This window comes from Scyliorhinus torazame, chromosome 11, assembly GCF_047496885.1.
Source record: "Scyliorhinus torazame isolate Kashiwa2021f chromosome 11, sScyTor2.1, whole genome shotgun sequence".
NCBI lineage: Eukaryota > Metazoa > Chordata > Chondrichthyes > Carcharhiniformes > Scyliorhinidae > Scyliorhinus > Scyliorhinus torazame.
The window spans coordinates 110,147,323-110,160,093 of NC_092717.1; the positions used below are offsets into that span (position 1 = coordinate 110,147,323).

Below are 12,771 nucleotides of genomic sequence, written 5' to 3' on the forward strand. Positions count from 1 at the left end.
AACTCCTGCTTCCATCTGAAGTTCACATGGGTGCCAATAAAGTGCAGAAACCCAGCAGAAGTGCATAATGCCTCAATGTTCTGTCCTTCCCCAGCCAACAATTTTCATCAAGATGTGGAATTTTTAGTCCAGTATCAATTTACATAATTTAACTTTACAACAAAGCCAGAAAATCCTAAAGTGACCTGTTATGCATGATCTAAACTTTTAAGTATAGAAAGACATTTGAAAATTATTTAGATTCTACATGTTTGAAGAACTGTGCTGAAGACAATTTTGCCATTACCAGTTTGAGCCCACAGTGCAGCTGAGCCTGAAAGTGTTCTTTGAAGCTGGCTCCGACTCCCTTGCTTATTTTGTAAGTGACTTATTAGAAATGGAATTGGCTGGTCTGGTGTCTCTGTTATCAGTTTTGTCATCATTTCCTGAGTGAAAAAGGAAATAGAAAAATGACTTTTGAAATATTTGTTATTTAGCACCACCACTTGTACCTCTTTTATTATTTTTAAAACATGTACAAATGAGTCTGTTGTTCTCCAGGGCCGGTAGCAACACTGACCAATAAAATTTACTCACACAATGGGCAGCGGTTTCCCAAAAGTAGACAGAGTGGTGTAGCCATCTTTAAACGATCGGGCACCCCAATACAAGAAATTAAAATTAGAAAATGCCTCCTCAACAACCCCTCTCCACATCAAGGAACAACCCCACAAAATCCCCCCCCGCCTCCTCCCCAGCGCCCCTCCAGGGAACCCCCCACAGCATTTCCTAAGCAGTGCTAGGGACAGTGCCCAGTCAGTGGCCTGGACATGATGAAAAAATGAAATGAAATGAAAATCGCTTATTGTCACAAGTAGGCTTCAATGAAGTTACTGTGATAAGCCTCTAGTCGCCACATTCCGGCACCTGTCCGGGAATTGAACCATGCTGCTGGCCTGCCTTGGTCTGCTTTAAAAGCCAGCGATTTAGCCCAGTGAGCTAAACCAGCCCCAGTGCACTCACCTGGCGGGCTGTGCTCGCAAAGTGCACGCCCGGGGCTACCTGTCGTTTTCACGACGGCAGAATGAACAAGGGAATGAACAATCTAACGGATGGGGTAGGGAGGGGAATTATCCAGCGTAAGTGCAGGAAGTAGGAGGGCTTGCTGGGGCCTGTCAGGTTTTCCAGGGTGGGATATGTCACTGTGGAGAACAGATAGGGGGCGCGATTCGCCGAAATGGAGACAGTGTTCGCGCCATCGTGAACGCCGCTGAGGTTCACGACGGCGCAAAACGGCCCCTATCCCGACCGATTCAGGGCCCGAAAATGGGCTAGGAGCGGCGCCGCATCATTTACGCGCGCCAGGCCTTGGCGCCACGTAAAGGCTGTGCCGCATACATGACGCGGCCGGCGCCGCATAACTGGCGTCACCCCCGCAAGCGCCGGTTGGCCGGCGCCAACCCGCGCATGTGTGGTTGCCGTCCTCCCCGAGTCCGCCCCGCAAGAAGATGTCAGACGGATCTTGCGGGGCTGCGGAAGGAGGTCCTCCTTCAGAGAGGATGGCCCGACGATCAGTGGGCACCGATCGCGGGCCAGACCCCATTTGAGGCCACCCCCGGTGCAGGATCCCCCCTCGCCCGCCCCGCAGGCCCCCCCCCCCCAGCGTTCCTGCGCTGTTCCCGCCGGCAGCGACCAGGTGTGGACGGCGCCGGGGGGAACCCGCCGTTTTGGGCAGGCCGCTCGGCCCATCCGGCACTGAGAATCACGGGGGTACCTGTGAATCGCCATTTTGGCTGTCTCGGGCGATTCACTGGACTGCGTCGCGCAAAACGCGATTGTGCCAATCTGGCCGCTTCCGTGAGGGCGTTGGAACGGCGTCGTGGGAAAATTTGGCGACCCAGGCGATTCTCCAAACCGGCGCGGGAGCGGAGAATCGCGCCCAGGATCTTTCAATGGGAGCCCAAAAGACAACTCACCATTACCCCACCCCTCAAAAGGCTGTCAGTTGCTAATGCCTGTTAATGGCTTCAATTTTCCTCCAGGAGGGAGGCTGTCATCCACCTTCCACCACCTCTGCCTTCACTCCAACCCCTGCCTTCACTCCCAATACTACAGCCCAAAGCCCCCATTTTTTAGCCCACTCCGAGGGTGGGAGTTAAATTCCACCTATTGGAGCCTGTAACCTCTTAGAACGACATGGCTTGTCTGGTTTGAAGTATTGCCAGCTCTACACCACTTTCTGGTGACTCAATCGTAATCACTTTGATTCAAAGCCAAACTTGCTGACATTGAGGAAATGTGCAGCGTAAGTGCCCCCATGGGAGTGCCACAAATCCCTGTCCCAAAAATAACTTCAAACTTTAAAGTACAATGAACATCTATTACACATTTACACAAAAGCATTGTCAGCATAGTTTTTCCACTTGAAATAAATCAAAATAACCTGATCACAGCCAACCTATTTTTTTTACTTAACACTGAATATAATTTCAGCTGTCTTTATTGTACAGATTCTAGGAGATGAATTGTTTCAGAATACTTTATGAAAAACACCTTATTAAAAATGTTTAATACTGTTGAACCTTTTGCATACAAACCTTGGGCAGGATTCTCCCCTTCCCGGTGGGGCGGGGATTCCCGGCGGCGAGGAGTGGCGTGAACCACTCCGGAGTCGAGCCGCTCCAAAGGTGCGGAATCCTCTGCACCTTTAGGGGCTAGGCAGGCCCCGGAGTGGTTTGCGCCACGCCGACCAGTGGGGAAGGGGCATGGCACCACGCCAACCGGTGCCGAAGGGCCTCCGCCGGGCGACGCGAGTTGCCGCATGTGCCAGCGTGTCATCCCAGCGCATGTGCAGGGGGGGATCATCTCCGCATCGGCAATGGCGGAGGAATAGCAGCCGAAGCAGAGGAATAGAGTGCCCCCACGGCATAGGCCCGCCCGCGGATCGGTGGGCCCCGATTGCGGGCCAGGCCACCATGGGGGCACCCCCCCCCCCCCCCGGGGCCAGATCCCCCCATGCTCCCCCAAGAACCCCGGAGACCGCCTGCGCCACCAGGTCCCGCCGGTAAGGACCTACTCTAATTTACGCCGCAGGGGCCGGCAAAACATGGGCGGCCACTCGGCCCATTGCGGGCCGGAGAATCGCAGGGGGGGGGGGGGTCCGCTGCTAGCGGCCCCCGACCGGCTCGGCGCGATTCCCGCCCCTGCCAAATCTCCAGCGCCGGAGAATTCGGTAGCCGGCGGGCGCGGGATTCACGCTGCCCCCCGGCAATTCGCCAACCCGGCGGGGGGGTCGGAGAATCCCACCCTTTGTGTCAGTGTCTAGACTGGATATTGGAGCTTGTTGATTCTGCATTGAAACAGGAACTGTAGCATTTGGTTTGAAAGCTATAAATGCTGGAATCATTAACATTTGTTAAAAATAAGAACAAAGAGGGCAGCACGGTAGCGCAGTGGTTAGCACTGCTGCTTCATGGCGCCGAGATTCCAGGTTTGATCCCGGCTCTGGGTCACTGTCCGTATGGAGTTTGCACATTCTCCCTGTATTTGCATTGGTTTTGCCCCCACAACCCAAAGATGTGCAGGCTGGATGGACTGGCCATGCAAAAATTGTCCCTGAATTGGAAAAAATGAATTGGGTACTCTAAATTTATTTTAAAAATAAATAAATAAGAACAAAGATATACTTCTAGCATAGAAACAAATTTTCTCAGGCCGATGGTGAGCGGGAGAAGCGATGTCTAGCCTACTGGCGACAATGGCTCATTTTCACCCCATACAGTGAGGCATTTATTGCCAAAAACGTTCATGCACAGGTTCCACACCGTATTGCTGGTGAATGGCCTCTGATTCGCCTGCCTCACCACCACCTCAGCACTTTAATTATATGGGCAGCACATTTAAAGACTGCAACAGCAGGGCAGCCCGGTGGCGCAGTAGGTTAGCCCTGCTCCCTCACGGCACCGAGGTCCCAGGTTCGATCCCGGCTCTGGGTCACTGTCCATGTGGAGTTTGCACATTCTCCCTGTGTTTGCGTGGGTTTCGCCCCCACAATCCAAAAATGTGCAGGTTAGGTAGATTGGCCACGCCAAATTCCCCCTTAATTGGGAAAAAATGAATTGGGTACTCTAAATTTATTTTTAAAAAGACTGCAACAGCTAGCACACTTGCCATTGGGATATCATGGCTGCGAAATTAAGAAGCATACTGTCCCGCATTTCACCAACACCTTCCTGGAGCACGGCTGGATGAAGTGGAGGCCCACCACAATGTAACATACCCATGCTCTGGGCGCAGACCTGCCACAAGATCACCAACCCAGCATGGGGGGCAATGGCAGGTGTGGTCAACGTTTACAACTTGCAGAAGAGAACAGCTATCCAGTGCCGTAAGAGGTTGAATGATCTCCTCCGTTGTGCCAGGGGAAGTCACTCTCCTCATCACTCTCACCTCACAACCCATTACACATCCACAGGGAAATTCCTCAAAGGACACCACCACTCATTCTCCCACACACATCTTCATCGCCCCTGTGGGTCATGTCCTCATCACCTCGCTGGTCCCACACACCATCCACACATTGCAGACATCCTTATTATCTGCCCTGGCATGTGTCCTGTTTACACTCCCTCCACCTGTTTTGATGCAGGAGAAGCTGGAACACAAAAAGAGGGAGTGATACCAGGTGGGCAGAGGAATACGAGAGCCAAAGGTCATTGTTGACTTGGAGGACAGAGCCATCCAACTAGCCCAGGAGCACGTCAACCGTTCCGGTGCTGATGGTGAAGTGATGAAATAAGTGAGGATCCAGCACTACATCATCCATCATACAGCAATGCTGTAAATCACATCTCCTGTTTCTCAGGTCCTGGCCATGCACTTAATAATCTGTCCTTCCTTTCGGGTGAGTCGAGCAGCAAGTCCTCAACCCAACCCTAAGAGCCCCAGTGCAGAAAAGGAATTCACAGACCCCGACATTGAAGACACATCACAACACACACGCAGACCCTCCAGCAGTGCAGATGCACACTTCGGTGGGACCTAGATCTAGAGTAACCTCGGCATCATAATCTGCTGAACACATTACACTTCCAGATCCACAGCAGGCAAAGGCAGGGACATCTAAGGGTGCTGGCACTCAGAGGATTGCTGGAAGCCAGAAATCTGCAAAGTCCCTCAGATGGCGTTCCTCTGGACTTGGTCGTGCCTTAATTGCTGGAGTTCCAAAGGCCGGTGACGGAAAAAATCAGGAAGGGATGTTTCGTACCCTCCTCGTTTGAAAGGCTGCATGGAGGAGTATATCTGCCTTATGTCTGAGGAGACTGTGCTGGCACACCAATGCAACTAGGTCAATAGAGCAGCCACAGTGGAGAGCTTGGTGCAAGACATTTGTCCTGCACTTCTGCACGACATACACATTCAGGCACTTGCTGGGATCCATCAGTGCCAATGCCAGAGGACGGCAGGGCTTCTTGAGCTCGCTCCTAAGGAGGACACCAGGGGCACCCATTGGGAGGAGGAGCAACTGGTTCACACCCTAGGCCATCCACCCAAGTGACTCCAGGAATGTCCCACCCATTCAAATCCCCTCTTCCTGTGACTACTTCAGCTCCAACACCACAGGCCAAGTATGGTGGCACAGCCACATAGCAGGACCCCAAATGCAGGCCAGGCCTCCCAGGTCCCGGCCTTCCAGAGGACGCCTGCCACGGTCATCCCAGTCAACAGGGTGTGGCAGACAGCAGACGGCCTCCATCTCCACTCTGGATGTTGGGAAGACACCAAGATGTAGCGGCAGGATTAGAAAGATTAAGAAGCTCTAGATACACATCATGGGCAAGGGTATTAGGCAATTGTACATAATGTTCACCTCTGGAAATAAACTCCTACTGATTGAACCCTTCCTGTGGTTCCTTCTTCTGTGTTCCTGTAATCCTGACCTGAAAACCTGATTTGTGCACAAGATAAAGACAGTGTTCTCACTCCAAGGCTTCCTCCATGTGCTTTGTGCAAGGTTCCCAGCATATTGATAGCATCCCTTCATGGTTACTGAACACAACAGTCATGCGTGTCTCTCGTAGGGAATGAAGTCTTCTACAATGTACAGGATTATCATAGAATTTACAATGCAGAAGGAGGCCATTCGGCCCATCGAGTCTGCACCGGCTCTTGGAAAGAGCACCCGACCCAAGGTCAACACCTCCACCCTATCCCCATAACCCAGTAACCCCACCCAACACTAAGGGCAATTTTGGACACTAAGGGCAATTTATCATGGCCAATCCACCTAACCTGCACATCTTTGGACTGTGGGAAGAAACCGGAGCACCCGGAGGAAACCCACGCACACACGGGGAGGATGTGCAGACTCCGCACAGACAGTGACCCAAGCCGGAATCGAACCTGGGACCCTGGAGCTGTGAAGCAATTGTGCTATCCACAAGGCTGCCGTGCTGCCCTAGGGCAGCTACAGGGCCAGCATTACTCAGTCCAGTCATTGTCCATGTGTGCTCTCTGCATCTTTTGAGTTCCAGCAGCTGCCCACCCCCCCCCCCCCCCCTCCACCACCATTCTAGCCACTTCATCCTCCGGTGACACTGAACCTCAAGGGTGCAGCTCATGAAGGATGGTGAAGCGCCAGGAGAAGGGACATTTTCCCCTCTGCATCACCATGATATGACTCTAGTCATTGAGAGCAAGCAAGCTGCCTTCATTCACAGACATTCACAGAAGCTCTGTGAGGATCTATGCACTGTCCCCACTGCGAGTTATCATCATCCTCATGGAATGTAGGGACTATGGGCATCCGATGCACCTCCATGACAGGAGCCTTATCAGAGGGTGTGCGCTGCCATCAGTCAGATGGGAGGGCAATGCTCACAGAAACAATGTTGAAGATAATAGGATGTCGTCACTGGATGTCCTCATCATCCAGTGAATCTGAGTGGCAATGAGCACGTCCCAAGCTCGTCTGCCTAATCTGGACATCGTCATTGCCTCATGGACGACATCCTCTCCCTTAAGGACCTCCTCAGCCTCGTCCCTTTCGCTGTACTCCTCACCGGAGGAAACATGCTGCACCTCCATCTCCTCCCTCTGTTGCAGTACAAGGTTGTGTAGGGGATAGCAGACAATGACAACATGTGACACCCTCTGCAGATTGTACTGCAGGGCTCCATCAGCCCAGTCCATCCCTACTATCTGCTCCAACCAAAGTATGAGTTGCAGCATGAGCTCATTGTATCTTGTCTCAACAGCGAGCACGGTAGCATTGTGGATGGCACAATTGCTTCACAGCTCCAGGGTCCCAGGTTCGATTCCGGCTTGGGTCACTGTCTGACCGGAGTCTGCACATCCTCCCCGTGTGTGCGTGGGTTTCCTCCGGGTGCTCCGGTTTCCTCCCACAGTCCAAAGATGTGCAGGTTAGGTGGATTGGCCACGGTAAATTGCCCTTAGTGTCCAAAATTGCCCTTAGTGTTGGGTGGGGTTATTGGGTTATGGGGATAGGGTGGAGGTGTTGCCCTTGGGTAGGGTGCTCTTTCCAAGAGCCTGTGCAGACTCGATGGGCCGAATGGCCTCCTTCTGCACTGTAAATTCTATGAGAATCTATGAACAGCACTCTGTGACCTACGCACAGGTGGCATCAGCCACCTCCTCAGTGGGTAGCCAGCACTGCAGCCTCTGTGGGCCCTGAATTATGTCAGGGATCTGAGAGCAGCTCAGAATGTAAGGATCGTGCACTCACCCACAAACCAGGCACACACCTGGAGGATTTGTTTGGTGTGGTCATCAACCAGCTGAACATTCATCGAGTGGAAGTACCTGAGGTTCACATAGTTCACAGCTTGATGTCCCAGAGATTTGAGTGCCACATGAGTGTAGTTGATGGCTCCCCACACCCGTGCAAAACCAGAGATCTGTGCAAAGCCCATCGCTCTTGTCTCCTGGCTTGTCTGATCCCGGTAAAATGGACAAAGCTGTATGCCCTCGCGAAGATTGCATCCATCACCTCTTGGATGTACCTGTGTGCAGAGGCTTGTGAAATCGCACAGATATCACTTGTGGAGCACTGGAAGGAACCATTTGTTTAAAAATTGAGTTCCGCAGTAGCTTTCAGCAACACTGGTAGTGGATGCCATGGATACCATTGATTTTGGAAGTCGTGAGCCATGGGTTAAATGCAGAGCAGCAATCAGTGGCACTCCCACACCGAAGTGGTTCTTGAGTGGGTACAATTGCGCGATGGGTTTGACTCCAGGCATGTCAATTGAGTTACATCTGAACTGTCTCAGCTGCAACAGGATACTGATAACAGACAGGTTTTTCAATTACTCTTGCCCTTGGTAACATGCCACTTTCATAAGTCTCCCACCCACCCCAGAACTGTCAGTCCATGATGAACTTTCCCCAGCACACTGCCCCAAGTTTTCATTCCTTTTGTGTGAGGCCCTTCTAGGAAGTCCATGGCTGGGCAGAGGAAAGCATCCTCAAGAAAGGTCCTTTTCATCGCTGACAGTCAAGCACTGGGCTCCCCAGGAGTCAATCCTCTGGTACCCTGGAGTCAACCTAACGGTATCATGTAGTCAAACCCCCAGTACCCTTCCCATCTTGCCCAGTCTCCTATCCCATTTTGCACTGTTACCCTTTCCCGTCTTGGCCTGGTCTTGGCCCCAATTCCCCTTCCTGTTTTGGCCCCTGTACCTCTGGGTCAAGCCTGGTACCTCCGAGTCAAAACCCAACCAAGCCTGGTGTCCCCAAGTCAAATTCCAGTACCACCTCTCACCCAGAGTGTGACAGGAAACGTGGCCTGCACTGACAGGAGGAGGGGACAATAGTGGCAAGTTTTTCATGCCGATGTAAAATGCGACTTTGCCCTTCTTGCGTTATTTTCCGTTGCTGTCATCGAAACAGCCCGACGCGAATGGGAGTGGAAATTCCCAGCCATTGAATGATGCACTGCGAATAAATTAGTATGTAGTCCAGCTATCCTATAGATTTTGGGTGTTTTGAAGTAAATTCTGCTTTATATCAGAGATAAGAATAAGAGCACATTCTGGATTTAAGTGCACGCTCCCTGGACAGGAGAACGACATGCGTGCCACGAATTGTAGCATGGCCCACAAAGCCCAGGATTGCCTTTAATCTCACACCCTAACCAGTGACTGTGACTGTTTTTAATGAGCTCTTCCATTCCTTCCTTACTGTTGACAACACAGTGTCCTTCCTCCCGTTGCTTCCCACCTCCATGAGCCTCTGGACAAGTCACCACTCTTGTACCACACTAACACAAGCCCCTCTTGTTTTCTGGAGTCTGTGTGCATCCTCTCCAATTCGTGCAGTTCTGTTCCCATTCCACAACCTACTGTGTCTGTGTTTCAGCCTTTAAATTTGGGCTTCAGCGTCCCCATCCTCAGTCTCCCATCAGCATGCCATTGTCTCCCACCCCTCTCTAACCTCACCTGAAATGGAGTCAGTGCTGATCTAAAAGAGGAAGATTTGAGAAGGTACCATTAGAGCAATTGCCTTTTTTGTGATTTAATGAGAAGCTGCAGGACTCAATGGCTTCACAATGCAATTGTTCCCTTTCAGCTTCAACAGAGAGGTATGAGAATGGAAGTGAGGACAAGCATAAAAGAAACTGCATGTATGCCAGATCATCAATGAAAGCCTGATATGAGCTTTATCCTATTTGAATGGATCACAAGGCAAAGGGCATTCATTCCTTGCTAATGTGCAAGTTAAGGTTGACTGGCAAATGAGGTAATAGATTGCAGGAGTTCCTTTGGTAAGGTCGCACATTTCATAATGTGTCCAAAGCTCGCAAACATTCTGTGGGATTGAGATGTAAAGTATTAAGGTTGGCACCATGGGTACCGAGAGAGTGCCTCAGCTGGATGACTGTATCGGCAAGAAGCTATTAGCACAGATGCGGCTCTGGGGTATATTATTGTCTGTCTGTTTGCACGGGTGAGGTCTACTATATTTGACCAGTGTTCATTAATCTCTTGCAGCTATCATTCCGCAGGATGGAGGAGTATTGATTAATGAACCCTGTGGTCAATGTCACCTTCTTGATTTCATTGCTCCAATTGAGGAGGAGAAGGGCCTGGCACTGCTTAGCCCAGCTTCGGGAGGAGGCCCAGCCCTTGGTCCATCTCAGCAATGACCAGAGTCTGAGGAGATTAGACCCATCTCATGGAGGCAACTCGGATGACCAAGGATGTACCAAAGATGACTCTCCTATCTGGAGATGAGTGACAGACAATGCTGTGCACATCTTTGCTTGTCAAGAGAGGCGGTGGATCATATCTGTCACATTCTTTGCCTGCGGATCATTCCGGGGATCCCATAGTCCTCAGCACATAAATGTATCCAGGAGGTGATAGATGTTCTTTGGTATACGGTTTATCATTGTGTGAACTTCACACTCAATGAAACTAACCAGGCTGCTAGATTTTGGGGGGTTTGCAGATATCTCAAGTTTCCCTAGAATACAAGATACAATTGACCACACTCACGTGGCACTGAGAACTCCATGGCTCCAGCACGTGATGTTCAGTAACTGCAAAGGGTTCCACTCCATCAATGTTCAACTGGTGTGTAATCATCAGAAGCACATCATGCCAAGTACCCGAGCAGTTCCTATGACTCATACATCCTGAGTTACTCCTAGGCACCTCACATATTCAAAGGACCTCAGTGATTACAGGGATGGCTGCTTGGAGATGTGCTGGCTCATGACACTAATGCTCATCCTCTGAGTCACTCAGAGGAGAGATACTATGAGGAGTATTAGGCTACATGATTCATCATCAAACAGATGATTAGCATCCTGAAATGCGCTTCTGATGCTTGGACCACTCAGGGAGACCTCAGCAGCACTCTCCAGAGAGGGTGTCCCACCTCATCGTGGTCAGTTGCACCCGTTACAACCTGGGATCTCAAAGGGACTGATCCCCATACCAGAGGTAGACATAGAGGAGGCTGAGAGCTTCTTGGACAATGAAGAGGAGGAAGGGCAGGAACTTGAATTGGGAGATGAGGGTCAGCTCCCACCGGAGGGTGCCCTCGAAGAATCAGGATGTGAAAGAGGTGTCCATACCACACTGAGAGCCAGAATGATTAAGGTACAGTGGGACATAGCTAGATCCCTGCCAATCCTTTGTGCTATTCCAGAGGACTGAAAGGCCTTTACAACCAATGACATCAAAAGCAATTTCAACATTCGGCTTGCACATTTAACCATCATGATTCAATAGGCTCAATTCAGTGGAAAGGGTGAACACTCCATTGGCGCACTATGGGAAGGGATTGATGCCGGAATGTAAATGCTGTATTAAACGTCTTGATGCAGTGGTGGCCGCCTTTGAGAAGCATTTTGCAGACACTTCAATAAAGGGTTTGACACATCTCCCTGACATAACACAAGGATAGAGTGACTACCATGAGACACTTACACATCCCATGTGAGACTCACAAAGGGAGGTGAACATTGAGTGGGAGCATGGATCACCTCGCAATAAGAGGGCACATAGATGCATATGTACAATGCTTTCAACTGATGACATCACTCGCATGAACAGCAAATGTATTTGAAAAGGTGCATGGTATTCAATGGGAGGTCTTGTGGCAAAGTGAGTAGCCAGATACTCTGGGTTTGAGTTTCGCACCAGGACTTGATGGCCAAGGAAGGTGCATTTATAGCACGGCCAAACTGGTTGAGCGTCAACCTACAAAATCCATCCGACACGCCAATGACTGGTGGCAAGAATGGGATGGACTCCTGGTCAACCATGTTTAATGTGGAGTGGCACCCCTCAAGCCTCTAGCTAAGGAAACAGACAAATGTCTGCTTTAGTAAACCACCAGGTGTAGGAAGAGAATTGGAATGATATTCAGTGGTTGAACACAGGTGACCCAGAAATAATTTCCAAGCTTCTTAATTCTTCTAACTCTACGACTTCATCGAGCTGCAGAGGTGAAGGCCGCCTGCTAACTGATAAGCCTGTTGTCTTGGGTGACTTTGGTGGGGGTCCTTCAAGGGTCGAGAACTGGAGAACTCCAGCCTGCTATGGGTGCCTTGCTGTGGGTCAGGTACACCTTCCTCAGCCTGAAAACTGGAGGTGATAGGGTCATAAGCCGAGGAGATTAGGATTGGCTACACACTCTCTGAGTTACCTGAATGGATGGCCATGGGGTCTCCAGCCTCTGAGGATGTGGTGGGGAGCTGTCTTTATTGAACCACTGCAGTCCACGTTGTGTAGGTACACCATACACCCACAGTGCTGTTGGGCGGGGGCGTTCCAGGATTTTGACCCATTGACAGTGAAGGAATGGCAATATATTTACAAGTCAGGATGATGAGTGACTTGGAGGGGAACTTCTGGGTGGTGGTGTTCCCTTGTGCCTGCTGCCCTTGTCCTTCAAAATGGTAGCAGTTGTGGGTTTGGAAAGTGCTGTGGAAGGAGCCTTGGTGAATTCCTGATGTGCATCTTGTAGATGGTACATACTGCTGCCACTGTGCGTGGTGGTGGAGGGAGTGAATGTATGTGGAAGGGTGCCAATCAAGTGCGCTGCTTTGTCCTGGATGGTATTAAGCTTCTTGAAAGCTGTTGGAGCTACACTCATCCAGACAAGTGGAGAGTATTCCATCACACTCCTTACTTGTGCCTTGTAGATTGTGGACAGTTGTTGGGAGTCAGGAAGTGAGTTACTCATTGTAGGATTTCTAGCCTCTGACCAGCTCATGTAAACACAGTATAACTAGTCCAGTTCAGTTTCTGGTCAATGGTA

General features: G+C 50.7%; 1 protein-coding gene across 3 annotated transcripts in view; it reads right to left on the minus strand.

Moving 5' to 3' along the window:
* c11h8orf34 (chromosome 11 C8orf34 homolog) overlaps positions 1 to 12,771 on the minus strand; it is a 701,484-nt gene that overhangs the window by 480,725 nt on the left and 207,988 nt on the right. For all 3 annotated transcript variants that reach the window (XM_072467615.1, XM_072467614.1, XM_072467616.1), the window contains exon 2: positions 287 to 425. In XM_072467615.1, the coding sequence (XP_072323716.1) occupies positions 287 to 425 (139 nt within the window). The remainder of the gene's footprint in view (positions 1 to 286; positions 426 to 12,771) is intronic.